Source organism: Synchiropus splendidus, chromosome 4, assembly GCF_027744825.2.
Source record: "Synchiropus splendidus isolate RoL2022-P1 chromosome 4, RoL_Sspl_1.0, whole genome shotgun sequence".
NCBI lineage: Eukaryota > Metazoa > Chordata > Actinopteri > Syngnathiformes > Callionymidae > Synchiropus > Synchiropus splendidus.
The window spans coordinates 5732930-5756276 of record NC_071337.1 but is presented as its reverse complement, the minus strand read 5'-3'; the positions used below and the strand labels follow the sequence as shown (position 1 = coordinate 5756276).

The following is a 23347-nucleotide window of genomic DNA, read 5'->3' as shown; positions in this document are numbered from 1 at the left end:
GTGTACTTGTGTATTCATGCTCATTGTGCTGGCTCTGTCTTTCCCGCTGTAGCTTCAGCTTAACCACCTTTCTTGCTCGGGTTCTTCTGGGTTGTGTGAGCGAGTTCTGAACGCTGCTGCCACCTGCTGTCCCATGCAGCTCATTTAACTCTGTCTTATTGTCAGTTTAATGAGCATAATAATTATGTCTAGTGATAAAAATTCGATAAGCGTTGGACACTAACGTTGGGTGTAAGTGAGCTGCTAGTTTCCACTCTCTATGTGCTTTTCTAGTCTGTGTGTTTGTCTCTGTGGAGTGAAAGGTCGGATCTTTGTTTATATGTTTGCATTTACATAAATTTGTTGATGCTAACAGGCAAAACATATATTTATTGTCACTGTCCTTTTCCTTATGTATGTATTTGCTAGAAGTGTTATGCATCTTACATAATCACTGTGTGCTAGCGGTATGGCACGATTGCTTGTGTATCAGCTTGTTGTTCTATGTGTACGTCATCATGTTTTCTTGTTGAGGTGAAGTCACATGCGACACCCAACGCTCACATTTTCCCACAATATGGCCCGCGATTCGGACGGTTCTGAATCATAACCATCAAAAGATGGACTTATTTTATCATCTGTTTCTTTTTTTAATTTGGCATGGACTAGAACATATTTTGGTAAAATCTTTGCAGCTCGGGCATGAACGGACGCTACTTTTTTGCTTTCCGCCATGTTGTTCCAGATCCATAAATGATCGCAACTTTTTTTTTTTTTTTTTTTTTTTAAACAGTAAAATAAAGTCTGAAAAATGCTGGAGGGACTAGTTTCTGTATGTCTATCTATTTGTGTTTGTTGTTTCCTGCTTCTTGGAGTTGTGTGTGATTTTTGTCATCGCTAGATATTTTCCTTTGTGTCGCTTTCATCGGTGCATTTTTGTTACCATGATTTCTGTATTTAGTATGTATGTTTGAATTGATTTTACCTTTGTTTGCGGTATGATATCATTGTACAGTATACTGTACTGTACAGCACAGGGTGTTCTAGTTTAGTTTATACAGTATATCTGCTTGTGTGTGTTGTCACAGTGCATCCCTGTATGTTTTCAGTCTAAAATTCTCCATTTTTCAATCAAATTGTGTGTATGTATATGTGTGTTTCTATTTACAGTATGTGTGTTCGTGTTGTTGAAATGATTGAATTTCTTCGCTGGTCTAGTCGAGTGGGGTGTTATGCGAGTTTACGCCAGGAAATCTCTCTGATGATGCACATAGGCGTGTGTTGTGGCACGTTCCGCTTGTTCCTGATTTACTCATCCTGATCTCATCTACCTGCGCATCCTGCACTGTGTTTCACAAACTCATGTTGAAGGTGTGGTGTGTTTCTTTGGAAAGTGTTCATGAATTCAGCGGTAAGAGCAAGACGCTCAGATGAAAACAAATAGATATTAGTAGGAGGAAGTGATACTAGTTTCCACATCTCCATGTGGCCTCTTGGTGTCAAACGGTTTCCATGGAAACTTCTAATCACCTTGGCTGAAGCGACTGGATCTGTGTGTCCGCACGAGAATCTGCTGATGCGTCATGTTCTTTTGAAAAGCCATGGTCACTCAAGCTAAAATGCTAAGGCTAAAAAACATCAAGGACGCCAGTGTTTCATGTTTCGCTCCGACAGACTGATATGGTGGGATAGACGCTGGGGAGGAAGTGAGGCTCCAGGAGGAGGGTCTGGTGCTGGAACTGAAGGAGATAACATGAGCACCAGGGTCTATTCTGGGCTGCCTTACTCCCTGTGAAACTGTAGAGGGCGATAGGAGCTACAATGGCTGACAAACCGTATCATAAAGTACCTGGAGGAGCGTATTTGGCTTCTGCCAAATAACAGGAGTTGGGAACTTTCCTTCGATTGTTTTTAGCTAACTTCTCCTTTGGTTTGTGTGTTTGTGCAGATGAGCGGGACCGAGTGCAGAAGAAGACCTTTACGAAATGGATCAACAAGCATCTTATCAAGGTATGACCTCATCACTTTTAATGCTAATAAAGTGTGTGTGAGGACTGAGAGCAAGTTACAGTGTTCCATCTTCGGGAGCTTTCACACTGAGGACCCGGGTCAAAGTCTGTTTACACAAAAATCTAACACCAAAAAGAACCGGTTTTCAGCCTGGGAAGTTTTTCATCTGTGGTGATGTGGATTTAGTCATGGACTACTGCGCCTCGTAACCAACATGACAAGCGACATGGCAAGCGACATAACAAGCGCGACTGACATAACAAAACAAAGCAAAATAATCAGCAAATAATAAAAAAATAAAATTCATTCTGCAACTCAAGCAACACATGATATGTTCCCTCAGATCGGTGCACTTGGGCACAGTGTAGTCAAGACCACCTAACTCTAGACTGAGTCAAGACCAAGACTTGGGAGAGGCAAGACAGATTTAAGGAGGCAAGGTTGAGACTTGGCCGTGAGAGCAAGACCAAACAACGCAGAAACATCTATTTGTCAATATTGACAAACGCCTTCATTTAGTACAGTGGTTGAGCCCTTCCCGCCCTCAAGAGTGAGATGCAACATGACTTATGTCTTGGGAAAATTATTATGAACCAAAATATGTCTATTTATAATATGATATTGACAAGATGTTCAAGAACTTGTCGTAAACCAGGTTCATCTAGAGAGTGCGTATATTCCGTGGCGTAAAGCTGCCAATCACATTTTCCAAAACAAAAGATAGAAATGGCTTCATGTTGAGGAATTTCACAATTTTGTGATTTTAAAAAATCACTGCTGCTGTCGTCTTGACTGCTCTGACTGAAAATCCTGCTGCTGCAAGCTAATGCTGCTAACAACTCTAAATAAACGTGGAGTGGATTGAACTATGATGCAGCCGTAGCACCTCAGTCACCCTCACTGCTGCTATCAAAATGGCCAATATTTATGATAATTGTTCAACTCTGAATTTTGAACTTATGTTCCTTCTGGGTTCTTAAATTCTGGGTTGTCTCAAAAAAAACTTGACTGGTGACTGGGCGTGTGCCAGTGAGGCGTGATGAGTCAAGCCTCGAGTTGGTAACAAGAGACGGTGCCTCGGATCAACCGTAGAAACTCGGATGAAGTCTCCACAAGAGTGTCATGGCTGAAATTTTCTGTCACATTATTCTGAGCTCACCCCCGCTGCCGCTCTCTAGCTCCCCCTGTGACCCAGATTGGTGGCGGCTGGCAGTGCCAGCTGATCTCCCGTTACATGACGACAGTTGTTCCGGAGTTATGGGGTCAGACAGACGCCCCATTCATGCCTCATGTGACAGGGATACTCGGCATTCCCGACCCATCACCGCCTCTAAGTCGGAGAACTCCTTCATGTGCAGGTGTGTGGACTCCAAACTAGGACGTCCATACCGAGACCCACAAGGAAAGTTGCAGAATAATAGTAGCAGAGTAGTGTTTGCTGCTCGCTGTTGAGTGACACCGTCGGCTTCCTGTGTGCACAGTAGAGAGTGTGTATTGACGGCTGCTCAGGTGTGTGTGCGGTGTAAACAGTGACCTCAACATTACCTGCTGGCGAACTTGCCGCGTTCTTTATCTCAGCAGTGGAACAATAATCCAGGAGCTTTAGAAGTGGATTAAGTCTGGGTGAGGGTTTTTCAGTCTGAGGAGGTCAGACGAAGGTTAACAAGCGACGGTCTCTCCATGTCGCCTCGTTGTCTCAGCACCAGACCTTGAACACAAGTGTCAATATTGTTCTTCAGCTTGTGCTTCTGCCAGGAAGTGAGAACAGTTTCAGGTAAAATGTGTTCCACCTGAAGCAGGGTGATGGTTCCAATCCCTGCTGATGTGAACAAGGAAACACACTGGTGTTGACTTTAAATGATAGAAAGATGCACCACATTTGATGTTTAATGTACTCAACAATTCTTAGTTTAGCTGTATTTAAAATTATTTCACACATGTTTAATTTTACAGGAGAAGAAATTTGATTTTTTTCTTTCTTGTGTCACTTGTTTTACGTGAATTTACAGCGGTAAAGAAGACCGCTTCAATCAGCTATCATGGAGAGGTGATGCATTCAGGTGCCGTTTCAAGTGTAGGAAATTTAATACCCTTCCCATATGCTTCAATATGGTATGTTTAATTCATGTAAATATATGTAAACATATTTAAACAATGTGGAAACAGCTCAACAAATGGATAACACATAATGCACCATGGAGCTGGACATGAACATGACGGTTTTTGGCGTCTTTTTCATAGAAAAATCCCTAAAGAAACTTCATAAAAAGTAAAGTCATGGAACTCAAGTTGCGTATTCCAGCCAGACTTGTGAAGACGCAACAGCTGCTGTTGAGAGAGAGATTTACTTCTCATGAGTAAAAACTAGCGTTTTTATTGTGACCATTTCTGTAAATGTCCAAAACTTTGCCCCCTGTTTAATTGTATCACTTCTTGACTGGCTGCATTCCGTGTTTTCTTTATTTAATTTTATTTTTTCTGGCTGGGAGGAAGAGAATTACGAAGCTGTCTTTCTGATTTGTAACAATGGAACTTTAACCATAACTTTTAGTGGCGCTGAGCAGAGATGTTGAGCTAGTCGACCGGGAATTAAGACCAAAGAAATGAAACCTCTGTGCGCAGGAAGTGACTCTCCCAACTTTTTTTTTTTTTGCTCTCAGAAGGTTTCTTCAATTCTTTCATTACAGTGACACACATACAACGCTCAGGGATGTGGGATGGATTACCATGAATTAAGCCCTGATCCTCGCTGAGTGAGACATTTTCCACTCCGGTCCGGCTCATTGTGAGCTCCGTCCGTCTTCACTGTCTGACAGCTGCTGCGCAGCCGCGGGCTTCTGACAGCTGCAGACTTAGTGAGGAATAACTGTCCAGACAGATGTGTTGCTGATGAGAGGGCACGCTCATGCCACTGCTGAGCTTAGTGACACTGACATGCAGCTCATGCTGAGTCAGCATCACTGTCATTGTGTTTTTCCCCCCCATCTCCATCTCCAGAATTAAAATGACGGATGAAAACTAAGAATCTTAAACCAATTGGACTGGAACTAACTTGTGGATGAGCGAACCTGTGACAGCATCGCCCCCTTGTGATAAACCAAGGTGGCACTCAAAGCTTGTGGCTTTTGTTAGACAGTGTGCTGCTCTCTAGAGCTGTCAAAAGTGTTTACTATTGTGTAGTTCTGATCGTCCACTCTGGTCCACACAGGTCAGGAAACACATCAACGACCTCTACGAAGACCTAAGGGAAGGTCACAACCTCATTTCCTTGCTGGAGGTCCTGTCCGGCGTCGCCCTGGTACGGTACTCTTCTTATTCCCTCATCTTTTCACTGGCTCACTGAAGTGATGGTGCTGAACCGTTATAATTTAGGCCTGCAACGACTAGTCGGCGTTGTTGACCATGAACGACTAATCGATTCGTCGCCAACTCCTGAGGCTTCAGGACCAAACAAACTATTCAAACCATATTTCGAGCAATTAAGATGTTAAGTTTCAAAACAGTACTTGGCTCTATACAAGTGTTTACTATTGACAACACTACAATAATAAGACGAGTCGGGTGTTTGCCAATCTGTGCACGTCATATGCCGACAAGTTTGCTAGTCATTCAGATAGTCAGTTAAAATAGTCGGAAAGTTGCAGCGGGATCATTATTTGCTAAAGTGCTGAGTGTTACACACATCACAAAATGAATCATGTATGATGAATACAATAAATGGATTGTACTTCACCATCTGTCCTTTAAACTACACATATCGACGTCAGGCTTTTTTTCTCTGACTTCATCACCACCCTACACTTTCCCTTCTTTCCCTCCTCTTGTGTCGCCATAGCAACCAAAGAGCGGCCCTGCTTTCCAAAGGTCGTTCTCCTCTCAGGCTCCTCCTCTGATCATGCTGGGAGGAGAGGATGAGGAGGAGGATGAAGGCGCTCAGGGAGTACGTTTGATCCCCCCCCCCGAGTCTCTCCTTTTGTTCACCTCTGACCTTTCAGCTGAACCACCCACCTTGTCCCATAGGTGGAGCTGTGAGGCTGCATGAGAGTGCTGTGATTTTAAAGCAAAACAGTTGTTGACTCTTGGTTTCCTCCCTTCATTTAAAGGGTCGGCGTGTGTTTTAATTGACTAACAAGCATGTTTATTTTTAGACTGATTCTCACAGGAAGATGTGAACTTCGTCTTACCTCGTCTTTTAAGAGCGCTGACAGTGGCTGAAAATAGAGAGACTTTTTAGTCAAGTTTCACCAGTGAGCCGATGCTACTATATTCAACCAATCATAGCCCTGGATACTCCATTGGCCAATAGTGCGCCGCCTAGAAATCATCTGCATTTAGTAGCTAAAACAGCTCATGTAATAAATGCTAACTTTTATGTGTGTGTACTACACTCATAATAGAGCTATAACTACTAGCTCTCTTGCTAACTCTTTAGTTATGTTAGCTTGTTAGCGACGTCAGCACTACACATACGGTATGTGACAGTGTGTTATTCAAATTCACCAGTTCACCACCTCACCTTCAGTCATCTCTGCTGGAAAAAGTTGTTGCAATATTCTTTGACATCTGCGTGGCTAATGAATGGAAACGTTCTGAAGCAGCACTGGTTTGATTCTGTTTCACTTCACAGTTGAAGACTGGCACTCACTGCACGGAGGACCGACACCTGCCTGACTAATAAAACCTAAATAGGAACCAAATAAATGACAGTTTGCTCACTTAGGTTTCTGTCTTTGTCTCTTTCAGCCTCGAGAAAAAGGTCGAATGAGATTTCATCGGCTGCAGAATGTCGAGATTGCACTCAATTTCCTCAAACAAAGACAGGTATTGGAAATATATTTTGCTAATGTGTCGCTGCTATGTCATGGACATTGTAGGATTTAATATATTAGTTTTTAATGCTTAAGGCTAGCTTAAGGTCATATTTTCTTTAGCTAACTTTTTGTTGCGTTTCATGCATCAGAAAACTCAGTTGCATAACAATTTCCTCTAGTCAACATTTAGGCCACTGTTCCACTTTGTTAGCTTCCTGTGCTGCTAGGTTGTTTGCAAGTGTCTGAACACAAACAGAAGTAACCTAAAGCTTTAAGGCTACATTTGCACTCCATACATTCTAACACCTTGAATAAACTAGGATTAGCATTATCGCCAAGTGAACATACTGTATGTAAGACTGCTATGGTACATGTGCTTCATGCTAATGCTAAGCAGAGATGTCATCCTTTAGGGTCCAAAAGAGAACTTTTAGCAGGTTTGCTATTGTCTTTTGATTTGAAACATTTGTCACTTTTAGTTGTAAACATACTTTAGCAGTAACGATACTATTTTCATATACAGTATTTTTTTCAACAACATACAATGTATGTTTTGCAGCGAAAGTCGTCTTGTTATTGGTGCATTTTTCTTCAATATCTAATATATAAACATTAGTGCCGTTGTAGTTAAACACACATTTAATGAACGATTCTGTGTTGTAATGCTGCCATGTAAGTCCTCATGTGTCTAAAATATGTTTGTCCCTTCATCTCAGGTCAAACTGGTCAACATCAGGAACGATGACATCACCGATGGGAACCCCAAACTTACGCTGGGTCTCATCTGGACCATCATTCTGCACTTCCAGGTCAGTTTCTAGTCATTCTGCTGTTTCAACCACCTGCCAAACCTATATACCTACATGCCAGCAGGGTCGTTGAGCCAAAACATTATGACCTGGCTTTTAGTGAGGACGAGAGATTTTGCCTGAAAACAAATATGGTGCCGCAATGTCAAAGCCATGAAGGCATGAGAGTCGGCAAATTTCGATCTACTTCAGCAAAGGTACCAGTGCAGTCATGGAAAGCACCTTATTTTAGTGTTTGGTCTTAAAGCAGAGCATGTATAGGCGCTCTAACAGATTCCTGACCATGTATTGCAGGATCCATCAATCTTTAAGACCTTGTGTGTCCCGTAAAGATCAGTGCTGTGCGGATTTTAGCATCAGTAGATCATTGGTCAGAAAAATGTCCCAGTAGTTTGAAGAGCAATATCATTAGTTATACTGTGAACATCTCAGTCGGTAGTGGACTCCTGAATCACTTGTAGTTCTGGACATCGAGCACTAGTCTCCGCTGTCGTGACGATTAGCAAGGTGACACAGTCCAGTGGTTGCCTGGGAGACGGCAGCACATGACGGAGAGCGAGTGGAGCAGCATGAATCAGCACCATTCACTGAAGTGAGATGAAGGGAGGGAGGAACCCCGATATGTGAGGGAGTACAGAAAGACAGAGTGTGGAAATACTGAGGGATCTGAAGAGGTTTCTTCACTTCGTTGTGTCGATAAGATTGCAGCGTATTTGAACAGATTCAGTGGCATGTTGTTTCCATGAGAGATCTGAGGGATTGTGTGGGAAAAAAGTATGCTTGTAGTTTGGGGGAAATGTGCATGAGAGGGAAAGCTGCAGGCTGATTATGGCTCTCGATGGCATGCAGCCACGGTGAGCGGCTGTAAGCCTCAGGGGGCTTGATTAGAGCCCAACACCCTCTGACTCCATCCTGCTGCCATGTTTGTGAGCCGCATGTCGTTGCTGTGGGTGTGTCTTTGCTTCAATACATTGTTGTGTATTTGATCGCATTGCGCTCATAAGGGCAACAAAGTCTATGCCGGTGAATGAGTTCCGGACAAAAGCGAAACAAAATTTGTTGCGAGTTGGTGTGAATGAGACAGGCTTTTTGAGAAGATTTTGAGAGATTGAAACAAGCGCATAATAAATAACGCATCACTGGAGGGGGACAAGATCATGGTGGTTTTCTGTGTGAAATCCTGAAAGAAACAATTCAGGAAATGTCAAAACTCTGCTTCCTTGTTTCTCTATCACTTCTGGATTGGCTGCTTTCCGTTCCACCACAGTTTCCAAATATCCTGACAGAAACACTGGACCCTGTCCAGGATTTTTTGTAAAAAAAAAAATGAGAGCAAGATCACTGCACTAGAAAGAGTACAATATCATATTGTCCATGTAATCCAGTCCTGAAGTATTCTGTGTTTTGGGGGAAGCCAGCTGCTGATGGGTCCAATTCTCTCGTGGCCAGTATTGTCACGTTGGTGATTTAGAGGCTTGTTTTACCACTCGGCTATTTCCATCTTTTCCCCTTTAACTTTCGCTTAATTCCCTTAAATCTCATGCCTCCCCTCCCCCTTACCTCGCCTCTCCACCAATCACTTTTCATTGCTTCCATCATGATGTAAGCAGATGTAAAAGAGAGAGCAGCACTCGCTCTTACATCAAGTTCTCCTCAGCTTTCCATCTTTCCATCACTCCTGTCACTGAGAGAAGCTTTTAGATAGCGTTCTTCTGGCAGCTTCAGCGAGGTAGTGCGAGAGAGAGAGCGGAATGGGAGGAGAATGAGGATGAGAGTGAAGGGGAGGGGTGGTTTTTGAGAGAGCGAGAGCACGAGTGACTGTGAGGCTGCAGCAGCCGGAGATAAAAGCGTTTTCCTCCCTCCGTGAGCGAGGGATTCAGCTGAGAAGCAAAGCCGGTGGAGGAAGCGGTGAATTCAGGCCGACAGTTGTCACTGCAGCTCCTGGCTTCCTCGGATGAGTAGGCCTTCGTCCACAAACACCGGGAGACATCTGTGATGCGGTAAAGATGGAAAGTGGATCACCCAGCGTTGCAGCGACACTCTCCCCGAGACGGCCGCCGTGTTTTTTCCTGCCTGCACTGTATCAATTGGATCAATCCAGCCAAGCTTGTCTGACATAGCCTTTTTAGAAGGAGCCGCCCTGTGTTCCTGTTTTGCTTCCTCTGTGGTTCTGTTGTTTGTGGGCACTGGGAATGCAGATTCTTAACGCTGCTGCTTTGCTGAGCAAAGTTCTGGACTGTCCTTCATTTGGACCTAATGACATCAAAAGATAACCACACCTGGACCAAACCTCGGGACGTAAAGTCATCCCTTCCTGTCTTCTGACCTGCCCCAGATGCTTCTTCCTCATTAATTCCAGTGGACCTGAAAGCTAGTGGGAGCTGTTAAAGGATCACAAAGGAAGAGCTTACCTTACCAAGGGGCAAGACTCTTCGAAAGTGTGAGGTTTTGCCGGCTGTTGCATCGTCGCACTGCACCACCTGATGAAGAGGCAACCGGCCTGGCACTCTGACAGCTGGGCTAAGGAAGTGTCATGATTTCAGACGACATGGACCAGATATAGCTGGAAACTGGTCTCCCAGGAGTCTGACCTTTACTTTAGGGAATCTGTGGAACTGCATCCAGGGTAAAGTGTTTTCCCTTGATAACCTGCTCCTTCTCAAGTCTTAGGGGTTTGGAATCGGACGTGTCAGTGTGTCGTCCAGTAATGCAATATTTCTGAAAAGAAGCTTTTATTTATTTGCCAACCTGTCAAAGTATTGGTGAAAGGGCCAGACACTTTGGTGTGTTATCAGCTGACGGATCTACGTGCAACGATCATTCTGGACTCGGTGCCACCTTGGCAGAATCCTCCACAGCCTGCATTTACAGGGAATACTGACAGAATGACGGCGGATACTTGGTCCCCAGGGATGTCTGTGACAGATTGGATTTTACTGATCTCTGTTGTCCAACACTTCAGATCACGCTGTTCTTCAGTGCGATTCTATTTCTGCACAGCAGAATAATAAATTCATGAGTAGCTGCTGGACCTGGCTCTCCGATCTCACGGCACCCGGGACTAACTGAAAATTCTCTGGTCCGATGGTTAAAGACTATCTGTGAAAGTATCCCAATGGATTGTCTCTCTTCGCTGAAAGCCAATGTCCTATCTGTTTAAAATGTACTGGACTGTTGAATCAAAAAGTCGAGATCTGGGCATCTACTGAGGAAATAGTGGTTCACACTTCAGGTCAACGCCTATCGACCAGCCTGACACAAGCTCATCTGCCACAATCTTTTTGATAAATCACTAAACAACTTTGTGTTCCCCCTTGGAAGGACCTGCTGCCGGAATGGCCATGTCGCCTTGGATACAATAGCAATTCTCTGGGGAACAAGAATGTGAAGGATTTCCTTACTGGGCTATGCATTTACACATAAAGGGAACCAATGGGAAACACTGACGGATTTTAAGGCATCTGCGTCTTCATTGGTCTGTCTTGGTACTCCACCATTTACTGCCTCTCTATCTAAGGAATGGACTTCATTAAAGACATTTAGCTGAGCTGATGGCATCTAAATGCTGAATAACTATGCAAACCTAATTTTAAGTTTCGTGTCTTGCTTTGTACGTGCACGCCACACTCATTTGTACCGGTGATGGGGAACTCCATTGGTTGTGTGAGACCACCTCGAGATGGGGACCTCAGTGGATCCCCTCCGCTTTCACCAAAGAAGCGCTTGCGTTTAAGACGAAAGCGCAAAGGCAAGAAGAGCAGAAAAGATGGCCTGGAACAGGAAGAGTTCTTGCAGCAAAAGAGTTACCAGCCTGATGACCTAGAGGATGACGACGATGAAAAGCCTGTTGCTCTGGAAATGAAAGATACCAATTTTAAAGGAAAGACTCGTGTATCAGTGCCTGACTCTCATAGCAATATGCTCTCTCCAGGACGCTCTACTTTCAAGGATTCCTTAGAAAGGAGACTACTGGGTGTATCTCCAAAACCCAGTCCTGCCTGGCGAGGGGTCTTCTGTTTTCCTGGGGAGGAAGACGCTGTCAGTGCCATTGTAGATGTCTCCAGTATCCCGAGCCAAACCACTACCACCAGTCCTGTTAACACAGCCCCTGATATAGCCTGTACCACCCCTGGTGGAGGGCGGGTCTGTCGGGTGAGGGAGAAGGTACAAGGGGTCCTGGAGAAACCTTGGATTCACAAGAGGAAAGAGAAAAAAGACAAGGGCAAGGTGGATAAACTGGAACACCAAGATGAGCCAGAGGATAGACCCCCCGAGAAGGAACACAAAGGTGTCGTTCATATCAAAGAGGTCGATGGTAAACTCTGTGTGGTCAGGACGGTCTACCCCAGTGACTATGGATCCCCAGTGTGGAGTCCTGATAGTGCCGATGAGGTGGAGGTGCATAAAGGGCCGTCGATCCCATCTCCTGTCAGTGAAAACATTCTTAAAGTCCAACTGTCTGAGGAGCAAAGCAAGGATCCTTCAGGGTTTCAACTGATCGGATTTAACTTGGAAACTCCCGTTCAAACTGCAGAGAGGTCATCTTTCTTGGAGTCTGGCTACATCAGTGACCTGCATCTGACGTCGCCAGGAACAAGTGGCACCACACCCAGTCAGACTGACTGGCTCGGCATGACCGGCAGCTCGACAGAGAGGCTGGACTCCACCATGGACAGTCCTCTGTCTTTGCAACAACATGCTGCTGATAAATCCTTGCCACAGGTTTGCGTTTGTCTACTACCCTACTTTTTAAAAATGGTCATGTTCTTGATGGGTCATCATAGTCGTGAACCACTCAGAGACATCATGCAAGAAAATCCACTGCAGCCAAGGGTGCTGGTTAAGTTCTCACAACCAATGTTCATATTCTGCCACAGTCGTTTGCAGTGTCACAGAGTAGGTGGTGCTGGAGCTACTTTTGAGTTTAGGTTCAACTCAATACATGTCACATTGATATTATTTTGACTCCTTAACATAACTGGATGGCTTCATTCTCTACTGTGGTCGTCGTATCACCCTTTATTTTTGGGGTTTGATGTCATCAGTCCTCTAGTCTCCCGGCCTTCATTGTCTAATCAACACAACACAGTCCTTCTCTCCTTCTATCACTCTTCCTCAGTTTCCTTTTTCACGCTATCTGTCTCTTCCTCCGAGCAGATGTGTTGTGCACATATCTTGTTCACACAAGATAAGGTTCTATTCTTGAAATAATAATGACGAATGATGTGTAGTTCTAATTTTCCAGCTCTTCCAGCTAGAAGCGCATTGTGTGTCTCTGTAGTTAGGTTTTGTGTGTTTAACAGCCAGTAGTTTGTGTACATTTTGATGTATATACCAGGCTTGACAACAGTTTTTTGGTTAGCACGGTGAGAGTGGGAATTGATAACTTTTTTTCACCTCATTTGGCAACAAAACACTCACTCATCCACTTCATAGATATAAGTTGTTGCGATGAGCTGATGGACCAGGTGACCTTGAGTTATGTCCACATGGGCTCAAAGATACGACTCAGATGTTAGCTTTTTCATTAAGCTTTCGTTGGTTTAGCTACTATCCTGCCAGTATCAGAGGGTCAGATAGTTTGCAGCTAAAGTTAGGGAAATATGATCCGTTCTGGCCAAAGCTGCAAGAGATAAATCTTATTGTCAATTAACTCAGAGTTCTATTTTTTTAAATCGCCATGCTGCTTCGCTCTCTTTTAGCTTCAAAGAGGCCATGTTTCTAAAACGGGGTGCGCCGCTGCCTCAGGGGGTGAATCATGGGTGCTGCTGACTGTATCAGGACTCCAGTCCAAACCACTGTGCGCTCTAGAATGGTTCATATTTGTTTGTACTATCAGAAGAGAGAACCTAACCACAATCTTGGTACGTCTATGACAGATCGTAGGGAGAAGAGTGTGAGGATCCCCATTGGTGCGTTCACCTGGCCGGATGTTATGTGTCATGCCGCTGTGTAAAGTGAAAAGGGTTGTGCTCTGAATCAGATGGAGACGTTCTGGATTTTATGGGTAACATTGACGGATCATGACATGACATTTATTGGAGGGCATTTGTCAAGCTCAAGGCACAGGGTCACAGTGTTTATGTGGCCTTGTGACGTGTTTGCTTTGCTTCAATTGAAGCAGGAACTTTGCTATCATAGTCAAAGGGCCACAACGTTGTCGCTAAAGATGCCAAGGTGATGATTTTATTGAGACAGGCAGCTGCTGAAAGCTCTGTTGTACTGAGAAAATGTAAGTCGCCATCCTCTCAACCCCCCCGTGTTTTTATTTTTGGCTTCCGCTGCAGTCTGCCAGCCCACTCCAGCCCTCGAAACTGCTTAAATCACCATGGAGTGAGAGACATAACCGCACAAGAAAATCCTGTTTATTGCTCACTCCAGATCATTGACAACCCAAATGATATCCCTTGATTGTTCAATCCTGTCTTTGTTGCAGATCTCAGAGATCTACGTGAGCGGCGAGTCAGCTGACCTCACGGCCAAAGAGAAACTGTTACTATGGTGTCGCCATGCCACCGAAACATACCCGGGCCTCCACTGTGTCAACTTCACCTCGTCCTGGAGCGATGGACGCTTGTTCAACGCTCTGCTGCACAGATACAGGTGAGAGGCTGTCGAGGGTTCTCGCTTATTCTGCTCATTTGGAGTTGCAACATACGTAAGCGACACAACGAAAGAGAACCTTTGGAACACTTTATCTGGTTATATAAAGAACAAGAAGAAGCTTGTTTTCTAAAATTGAACATGTTGCAAATTATATTCCCATCTGACTTAAACATTATATTGGCTCTAAGCTGTCTATTTAATCTTTGTTGTTGAATCTCCAGACCAGATCTGATCGACATGGAGGTGGTTTCACAGCAGAGCAACCGTCAGAACCTGGAACAAGCCTTTGAAATTGCAGAGTCGCTCGGAGTCACCAGACTGTTAGATGCTGAAGGTCATAGCCTCAATCCTGTGTTGTAAATGCTCATACAGATCCTACAAAATATCCTTTTTCATACCTTCCTAATCATGGCGTCATAACTTTACTGTGTCAACTAATGAGATTAGGCCATTATTAATAATTCTAATGAGATTGGCACTTAACTTCTTCTGTTTTCTACAGATGTCGATGTCGCAACTCCCGATGAAAAATCGGTCATCACTTACGTTTCTTCCATCTACGATGCCTTCCCCAAAATCCCAGAGGGAGGCGACGGCATCCCAGCGCACGTAAGCCTCGCTTTTTTATACGTCATTGATTCAAACGCATGGCGCGGTTGTGTTTCTGTTCGTGCTGCACTCTCGCAGCAAAAAGGTCACAGGTTGGAGGCAGCTTGAGGCAACTGGGTTCTTTCTTGTCTGGAGTTGGCATGTGGGTGGTTAATTGATATTTCTAAGCTGTGTGTGAGTGATGGTCTATCTGTACTGTATGTGGCCTGTGCTGGACTGGTGACTTGTCTTGGGTCTCCATCACTTTGCCCCATGACTCTTTAAATGAAATGGCTTATCAGTATAACAAGTGGTGATCATACATTTTGTAAAAAAAAAAAAAAAAAACGCTGTCCCATTAGTCACTTAATTCTAATCAGTCTGGTACTTATTTCTTATTACTTATTTTATGCATGAAGTTTTACAAAAATCAGATATTGCATTCACCCCAAATAACAATGAATAAAATAAAGCAGTGTGGTACTCTCTTGTTGTTTTAATTGCCCTCAACTGAGGTAGGAATGGGCTCCTCCATCATGATTCATGGCTTTTTCCTTCCTCTCTGTCTCAGGAGGTGGATCAGCGATGGTCCGAATACCAGTCCAGGTTCTCCTCTCTACTCCAGTGGACCCTCCAGCAGAAGAGCCTCATGGACAACAAGAGCTTCCCCCAGAACCCAGCAGAACTCAAAGTTAGTTCCCTCTGTTTTCACCTTCGTCTTACTTTGAGATTTTATTTAGCCTGCAAAAGTTCAAATTCTGGCCTGTTTTTTCATTACTTTTTTGGACTATTTATATAATAACAAAATAAATAATATAACATAACATGCATTGGCCACTTGTCTCCAGTTAGAACAATGGTTGGTGCAGACATGGCTTCTGTAGCCACTTGTGTACTTTTCTCTCGATGACCCAAGCAGATACATGCTCTCATTCGTTGCCATCTTGAGAATGTTTCTCTGCCCTATGTCTTCATTGATTATAGTTGGCCGGCAACTTGTAGCGTCCCACGTTGCTATTGAATTGGTTGGCTTGTCTTACTTCGGTTTATCTGCACCTCTTTCACATGCTGCAACAAGTGTAGTACCGAAAGCTCAATTCAGTGTTTGTGTCGGTGATTTTCCGGCTGCGATGGCGTGTCTCTCACTCGAATGAAGGAAGGAATTTAATATGAAATTTCCATCAAAGAATCTGCTCCCTGCCTCCATTTTTTTCTGTCACTGTCACCACTCCTCCTTCTCACTTCTGCGCCTTAGACCCACCCACTAATGCTGTCAATGGTTAAGAGACACGGTGACATTCAACACTGTCCTTGTCTCCCATGAGGACTTTTGAAATATAGATGGAAGCTTTGCTGTATATTAGCACCTAGACATGAATATGCTACATTATCACTAGTAGAAGTGATAAGTAGCAATTTGCTTTAATTGTAGCAGAGCTTTGTTGCAGATCTTTCTAAATTAAGCATGGCAGCATTTCCCATCTATTAGGATAGAATCCAAGCCTGAATCCAAGTCAGGACTTGAACATCTATTGACAGTCGAAACCTTCTTCTCTCTTTTCCACTCCAGGCACTTTACAACGAATACGTCCACTTTAAGGAGACAGAGATTCCCAATAAGCAAGCGGAGAAAAGCCAAATTGAACATCTCTACAAACTTCTGGAGGTGAGAATCAGACTCATGATGGTGGAGCGGAGGTGTGAGACGGGCCTTTTTAAAGGGTCATGGGTTCGTTCTCAGTTAATTCATCTCGACTCGAGTGAATTTATCAATGACACGGGTCGTGTGACTGAACTCATGATGCTCCAGCGCGTCTCCTTCTCACTCCGCTGGTTGTGTGAACCAACGTGATGGGATGGCTGTTGTTTACATGTGCAGGTTTGGATGGAATTTGGACGGATCAAACTTCCGAAGGGTCTCCATCCCAACGACCTGGAGGAGGAATGGGGGAAGCTGATTGTGGAGATGCTGGTCAGAGAGAAGGCTCTGCGGGCCGAAGTAGAGCGGTATGAAGTCACATGACTTTCTTATTGATCGATTATTGATCGTTTTTTTTATTCTTAAAACATAATTGTTGCAGTAGATTGTTGTTATACCCCCCTTTCTTTTTTTTTGGTAATTTTCTGTTTTCTTATTGTCCTTTGGTTTGTTTTCCTGTTGGTCTACTTGTTTGTTCCTGTCCATGGTCTACTGTTTTTCTTTTATTTCTACTTTTTACTCCATGTATTCTCCTCCATTCTCTTTCCTTGTCAGTTCATCTCTTGTTCGCTCCCTTTGTCCAATTAATTACCAAACTCTCTGTCACCAAGTAATTGACTGGATGTCAATTTTATTGAAAATCATTTTTGGGTTTATATCAGTTTTTATTTATATTTTCGCCTTTGTTTTTGTGCTTAAGTTGTTTCCCCTTCTTTGGCAGGGTCGAGGTGCTGCTGCAGAGAGCGAACAAGATACAGAACATGGCGCTGGACTGTGAAGAGAAACTGACGTTGGCTAAAAACACGCTACAAGCTGTGAGTGAACTTCCTCCCATGCTAGCATGTTCGCTGTGTACTGGCTGTTGCTCTATTTGAATTTTATTTGGTTTAAATTACGGTAGTGTTGCCAAAGAAATTAGCCTCATATAACATTTAACTCAAATAACATTTTACTCTTTTGAGCGTCTGAAGATTAAAGTAGGATTGCATTGCTTATTAAGTCATTTCAGGTCTTCATATATACTAGCACCAAAAACCTACTGTATGTTAGCACTCAACACAAAGTTAGCATTGCCCTACAGGGCTGAGCTTAAATTTGTGAATATGCACTAATATATATTACATTAATAATCAAGCTGCAGTTATCATAGTAGAAAGACCAGGATAGATTCTATAAGAATCTTTTGGGAATATTTATGTTGATACAATCAGCATCCGAGGTCCACGCAGCTACAGCCACAACATGCTACAGCTGTAGCATCTGTAAATGTACATGTTTAATAACCAGACTGTCTTGTTGTGTACTATTTTACTGTGCAAACAACATGAACTGGAAGGGTGGACTGGAACTGGAACTCTTTGTGCTCAGGACATGTCCAGAATAGAGAACGGCGAGCCAGTACAGTGTGAGAGCGAGCTAGCCTGTTACCTCCAAGACTGTGAATCTCTCATCCAAGAGCTGAACCAAGACCTGAAAGTTTTGAGAGCAAAGAAGTACTACCAAGTCGAGCAGTTGACCTTCAGGTGAGTCTGTTGGTTGAGGTCGAACATCCCTGCGGCCCACTGACACCGCTGTGTCTCTGCAGAGTCTCGTGCCTCCAGGAGGAGCTGGTCTCCTTCCGACTCCAGTGTTCCAGTGTGTACAGGAAAGGACATTTCTCTCAGACCCTAGGAAGCACCGGGGCTGACTACACGGACGCTGGACTTTCTGTGGGTCAGACTTTGCTGGGAGCTCTGGGAGCGGTGGGAGCAATTGGCGCCGCTGTACTGCGGCGACCCATGGCCCGGTCCGAACTGGTGGCCATGTCTTCGTCAGAGGATGAAGGCAGCCTGAGGTTCATCTACGAGCTGCTGGGATGGGTTGAGGAGACGCAGGTTTGTACAACAGACCAGCTTGACTTCTTCTCATCGCTCTGCTTCTTCTTGTTGTTGTTTGGCTGAGTTAGTGCGTCACGTTCACACTCTAGCTGTTGAACTTAAAGATACTTTTGTTGCTGTTTTGATGCCGCTTGTTTGCAGCGCTAATCATTTTATATACACTAGATTATTTACAGAATCTTATCTCAACATGCAACTGAGTGTTAGCAGACTCTTCCGTGGTGTTCAACATCTTAATGACTTCTATTCTACCGATCTGTATAGTGTTCTCTACTCAGTCTTCACTGGGCTTGACAGACCTCTGTAAGTGTTATCTCCATTTTCTACGGACTTGTGTTGTGTGTTCCAGGAACTTCTGGAACAGGCCGAGTGGGGAGCTGATCTTCCCTCAGTGGAGAAACATCTTCAGGAGCACAACAACATTCACAGTGCAGTGAAGGAGCTGCTGAGCGGCCTGCAGGAGGCTCGCTCTTATCAGGTATACACACACCATCACACTCACACAACACAAGGTGGTTCTCAAGACAAGTTTTCTCCTCGCAGAACAAAGTCTCGACCAACTTCAGGAGCAGTTACTCCGAGACACTGGCCAAACTGGAGCATCAGTATTGCAAACTCCTGGTGGGTATTTGACCACTCATTGCCCCGTAACAATTACCTCGATACGTGCGGACAGAATGGCCGACTCGAACAATGACGCTTTTATAATTCCTGCCATCTTTCTGACTCTGGATTGTTTGTTTTCCGTCACCATAGGAGCAGTCGTCGTGGCGTCTGCAGAGTCTAGAGAGCCTGCAGGCCTTCGTGTCTCACTGCACTGAGGAGCTGATCTGGCTCAACGAGAGGGAGGAGGAGGAGGTCGCCTTCGACTGGGGCCCCAACAACACTGACATGAAAGCCAAGAGAGAATTATACAGCGTGAGTGAGGGCCAGTGACCAGTGGCACTGCCGCAGCCTCCGATATGGTCCACAAAGTCTGAATCTGGTGTCTGTTCACAGGAAATGAGATTAGAATTGGACGAGAAACGAGGGGTGATGAGGTCACTGCAGGAAACGGCTCACAGACTCTGTCAGGAGAACCACCCTGCCAAACAGACCGTGGAGGTAACGCTTCAGCTCTGACCTTTGACCATTCCTAAGTGCCTTTCATGCCGTACTTGCCATGGTCGGTTGATGCTATCTGTGTCCTTGTGGCCGCCGGCAGGCGTACAGCGCTGCCCTGCAGACCCAGTGCCAGTGGGTGGACCAGCTGTGTGTGTGTGTGGAGCAGCATCTCAAAGACAACACCTCCTACTTCCAGGTGAGACATGTCAGAAATGCTATTTATATTTCACTATGTTTTAAGCAAGAGTGCTTTTATAAAGCTTTTTTTCTTAGTAGATTTTATAACCCAGTGTCGAATGAAGCTTCGTGCACTTTCAAATGTGTATCTGCAAAATCGTAACGTATATTTTTAAGTTTTCTGAATTGTAACAAACTGCAGAATTTGACGACAAATTATCTGCTCACTGTACGTGAAATCATAGAAACAATGAACTTCAGTACTTGCTCTGTATTTTACCTAAAATATTAAATTTAAAAAATCCATGCATTTTGATTTAGACACAAATATATGAAAGCTGAGCTACTCAGATTTTGCCTTCTGTCATATTAACAATAATACAACAATAACATTAAAATACTCCGACCGACTAGTTCCAATTTTCTTTCTGAAAATATGCATCACGCAGCGAATCACAAAATTTCTGCTGCACCAAAGTAAAGATTTACGAAGTATTTCATCACAAGAAAGTTGCTCTGACACTCCACTGCGTAGTACCATCAAGTTATAGATCCCTTAAATTACTATAATATTGGAGTTTTAACATTCAATTTGCAGTCTTCAAGGCATCTTTATGCATCTAAAATGTATTTTCTAAGTAGAAATTTAGTGTCTTTACAGATACCTTGTTTGTCTACAAGCTTTGTGGAAATCATGATTTGTTTTTTGAGCCTCATATCTTAAAAATCTTTGTAACTAATTACAGTCTGAAAATCACTGGTTACTTTTGAAGGATGGAAATGTCAGTGTATGTTTGTGTAAAATGTTTTCCTTGTCCCTCTGTAGTTCATGAGTGACGCCAGAGAGTGCGAGTCTCATCTACGACAGCTTCACGACACCATCAAGAGACAGTACACTTGCGACAAGAACAGCCGCCTCAGCAAACTGGAGGATCTGCTGCAGGACTCCATGGTACCAGACCTGTCTCTCTTTTTTTGCTGACATCAATCGTCAGTCTCCCGTTTCCTCATCAGATTATATATACCTTTTGAGTCCTGGTTTAATGTAGCTTAGCTGTAGCACTTGTTTGAACTCCAGTATTGAGGTGAAAGCTCCGCCGCAGCTGAGCATTCCTACACTCTGAGTAAGTGTTGCTGATGATCATCATCCTCATGCCCTGCTTCCGCCTGCGGCCGCACATAACAGCCAGTAATGTGTTCAAGAATAACTTGACTGCATCATCGCCCTGTGGTGTGCCTCTGCCATTTTAGAACCCCAACAGACACACAGGGCTTCCAAACAGATGGCAGTGTTTGGAGTGGGGCAGCACACAGGAGATGGATTGTTCTGGAATAGCAAATGGGTTTTTACCTGCAGCAGGTCAAATCTTTTTGATTTCAGAACACTTTATCATCTCTTCTCTTTGCCCCACAGCCCACTTTCACACTGTCTGTTCAAGCTGCTCCCTCCATCACTGTGCAGTGGCAGGCACATAACTAACCTCTTGATCTCCCTCACAGGAAGAGAAGGAGCAGCTCATTGAATACCGCAGCACGGTGGCCAGCTTGATGGGGCGGGCTAAGACGGTGGTGCAGCTCCGGCCCCGCAATCCAGACTGTGTGGTGGGATCCACCACACCAATCAGAGCCGTCTGTGACTACAGGCAGATAGAGGTACTGAACTTCCTGAGCCCTATAGCTCCCTCGCTTTTCGTTTTTCTGTCACCGGAAGGTTTATTTCTACAGCAGAAGCACCCGCTGACCATCACTACACAGTCTCCTGCTCTCCAGACACTCACTAATGAAGAAATAAACCTATACTAGGAAAGCACTCGGAGAGATCAGACCTCAGAGATCAGGCCAAGAAGCTTCAGTCCATCCCCTACACAATCTCCCAATGTTAAAGAAACATTTGAAAAATTCCTGGATCCAGACGGTGATTCGGATCACTCCCAAAATGTAATATAATTTGTTCCCGGTCCCGTTTCACATATTTTCTGAAAATTTCATCCACATGCGGATGTAAATTTTCAAGTTGTTTTGAAGGTAGACAAACCAAAGCTGTTGGAAACATAGCCTCCTTGGCAGAGGTAAATAGTACTGTTTTCCTCTCTCTATTTCTGTCATCTTGGTAGAACAGGTCATGTTTGTACAAGGATTGCACTGCTGTTACACTTGTTTTTTGCTTGAGTGACATTAGCATAGCGCACCTGAGTTTAGATATGTTACCATCCACATTTGCTATGTCCAACTGCTTCATATTTCACCACTTGTTTAGAAGTTTCACATCTTGGTCGGAGCTTAAGGCGTCCAGGTTTATGAGTACACAGTGAGCGCTGACACAGTGTTTGTGAGGAAACTCAGCAGATTTTCTCCTTTAGTAATCTCTCTCCCTCACTCTCCTATGTTTCCTCCTCTCCTCCCTCACCTCTTCCTTCCCTCCCTCCCCTCACCCTCTGGTCTATCGGCTGGAAAGACAAACGTTCAGGTAGATCCACCTAATCTTTCCCTCTCACTCCGCACCATGTCATAGGGAGCATTGTCAGTATTGTCCAGCAGGGAGCACCGTTGTGTTAGGAAAAACGCTTCTTTCTGTGTCAATGTTTTTGTTTGTTTGAGATGCAACTGTCAGGTTCTCAGTTCCACAGGGCTTCCGCTAACATCATGACTCCATGATTATTGACATCTTTTTTTTCTTTATTTTGCCTCTTTTCTGTCTTTAAAAAAAGGTTTCTATGCAAGTGTAGAGGTTTTTCTAATAGCTTTGATTTGTTCTCTCATCTTTGTGGTGTGGTAATTCATCTCCTCGTCTGCCATCTGTCCCCTCATCGTGATGTTTGCCACCGTTCGTCGCACCCTCAGATCACCATCAACCGCGGAGAGGAATGTGTGCTGGAGGAAAACTCTCAGAGAACCAAGTGGAAGGTGATAAGCCCCACAGGAAACGAGGCCATGGTACCGTCGGTCTGTTTCACCGTCCCACCGCCGAACCAGGACGCCATCGACACGGCCAGCAGGTCAGACTCCTCAGAAACGATCTTCTATCACCCTGTGTTCTGGAAACTTGGCCAGCAATAATTTAATTACCATCAAAGCTAGTGTTTATTGCTATATTAGACCGTGACAGTAGGAAAAGGTGGACTCTGTGTAAGCACAGTTGGGGCGTTACCTGCAAACCAGTGCAGCTGTTTCTAACGCAGCAGCCTTGAGAGAACCAGGCTCATGGCTCTGCACCACTTCTAGTGAAAGACCTGGGAGAGAGTTGGCACTGTTCTTCCTTTTGGTTTCCTGTTTCAGTCTGTACTTTATATCAAGCCATAATTGTAGAGTTTAGGGAAAAAATGCAAAACATCTTTCACTCAATAACAACCCTTAGTTGTCTTCTTCCACAAAGTCTGGCCATTGACATTGCACATATTTGACCCAGCTGGTCCACGATCTAATATGCACAGTACTTTTTTCCAATATAATTATTTCATTTTATTACCATCTTAATATGACTGCCAATGGCTTCAGGGGAGGAAAAACAGACTCATGAAATAGGACGAAAAATGTTCACTACCGTAGTTATTTGTCTTTTTATTTCATAAATTAATATGTTTAGATTCATAATTTCAAACCCCTCTTTATTATTCTGTACATTTTCTGCAAACATAAATACAAATGTCTCTGTGTTATACTGTGTTAAACTATTCTACGCTTTGTAGA

The 23347-nt window shown here is 44.1% G+C and overlaps 1 protein-coding gene across 25 annotated transcripts in view; it reads left to right on the top strand.

Moving 5' to 3' along the window:
* Positions 1 to 23347, top strand: part of macf1a (microtubule actin crosslinking factor 1a) — a 147312-nt gene that overhangs the window by 59813 nt on the left and 64152 nt on the right. For 13 of the 25 annotated variants that reach the window (XM_053863891.1, XM_053863887.1, XM_053863875.1 and 10 more), the window contains 21 exons: positions 1928 to 1989; positions 5198 to 5287; positions 6733 to 6810; positions 7517 to 7609; positions 14046 to 14212; positions 14437 to 14549; positions 14718 to 14824; positions 15375 to 15494; positions 16374 to 16469; positions 16683 to 16810; positions 17224 to 17317; positions 17871 to 18025; positions 18088 to 18376; positions 18729 to 18857; positions 18923 to 19000; positions 19136 to 19297; positions 19379 to 19483; positions 19584 to 19679; positions 20487 to 20612; positions 21161 to 21313; positions 22502 to 22656. In XM_053863891.1, coding sequence (XP_053719866.1) covers positions 1928 to 1989; positions 5198 to 5287; positions 6733 to 6810; positions 7517 to 7609; positions 14046 to 14212; positions 14437 to 14549; positions 14718 to 14824; positions 15375 to 15494; positions 16374 to 16469; positions 16683 to 16810; positions 17224 to 17317; positions 17871 to 18025; positions 18088 to 18376; positions 18729 to 18857; positions 18923 to 19000; positions 19136 to 19297; positions 19379 to 19483; positions 19584 to 19679; positions 20487 to 20612; positions 21161 to 21313; positions 22502 to 22656 — 2596 coding nt within the window. Of the gene's footprint in view, positions 1 to 1927; positions 1990 to 5197; positions 5288 to 6732; positions 6811 to 7516; positions 7610 to 7674; positions 12332 to 14045; positions 14213 to 14436; positions 14550 to 14717; positions 14825 to 15374; positions 15495 to 16373; positions 16470 to 16682; positions 16811 to 17223; positions 17318 to 17870; positions 18026 to 18087; positions 18377 to 18728; positions 18858 to 18922; positions 19001 to 19135; positions 19298 to 19378; positions 19484 to 19583; positions 19680 to 20486; positions 20613 to 21160; positions 21314 to 22501; positions 22657 to 23347 lie in introns of those variants that run through there. The other 12 variants (XM_053863873.1, XM_053863874.1, XM_053863868.1 and 9 more) reach the window with 2 other exon arrangements.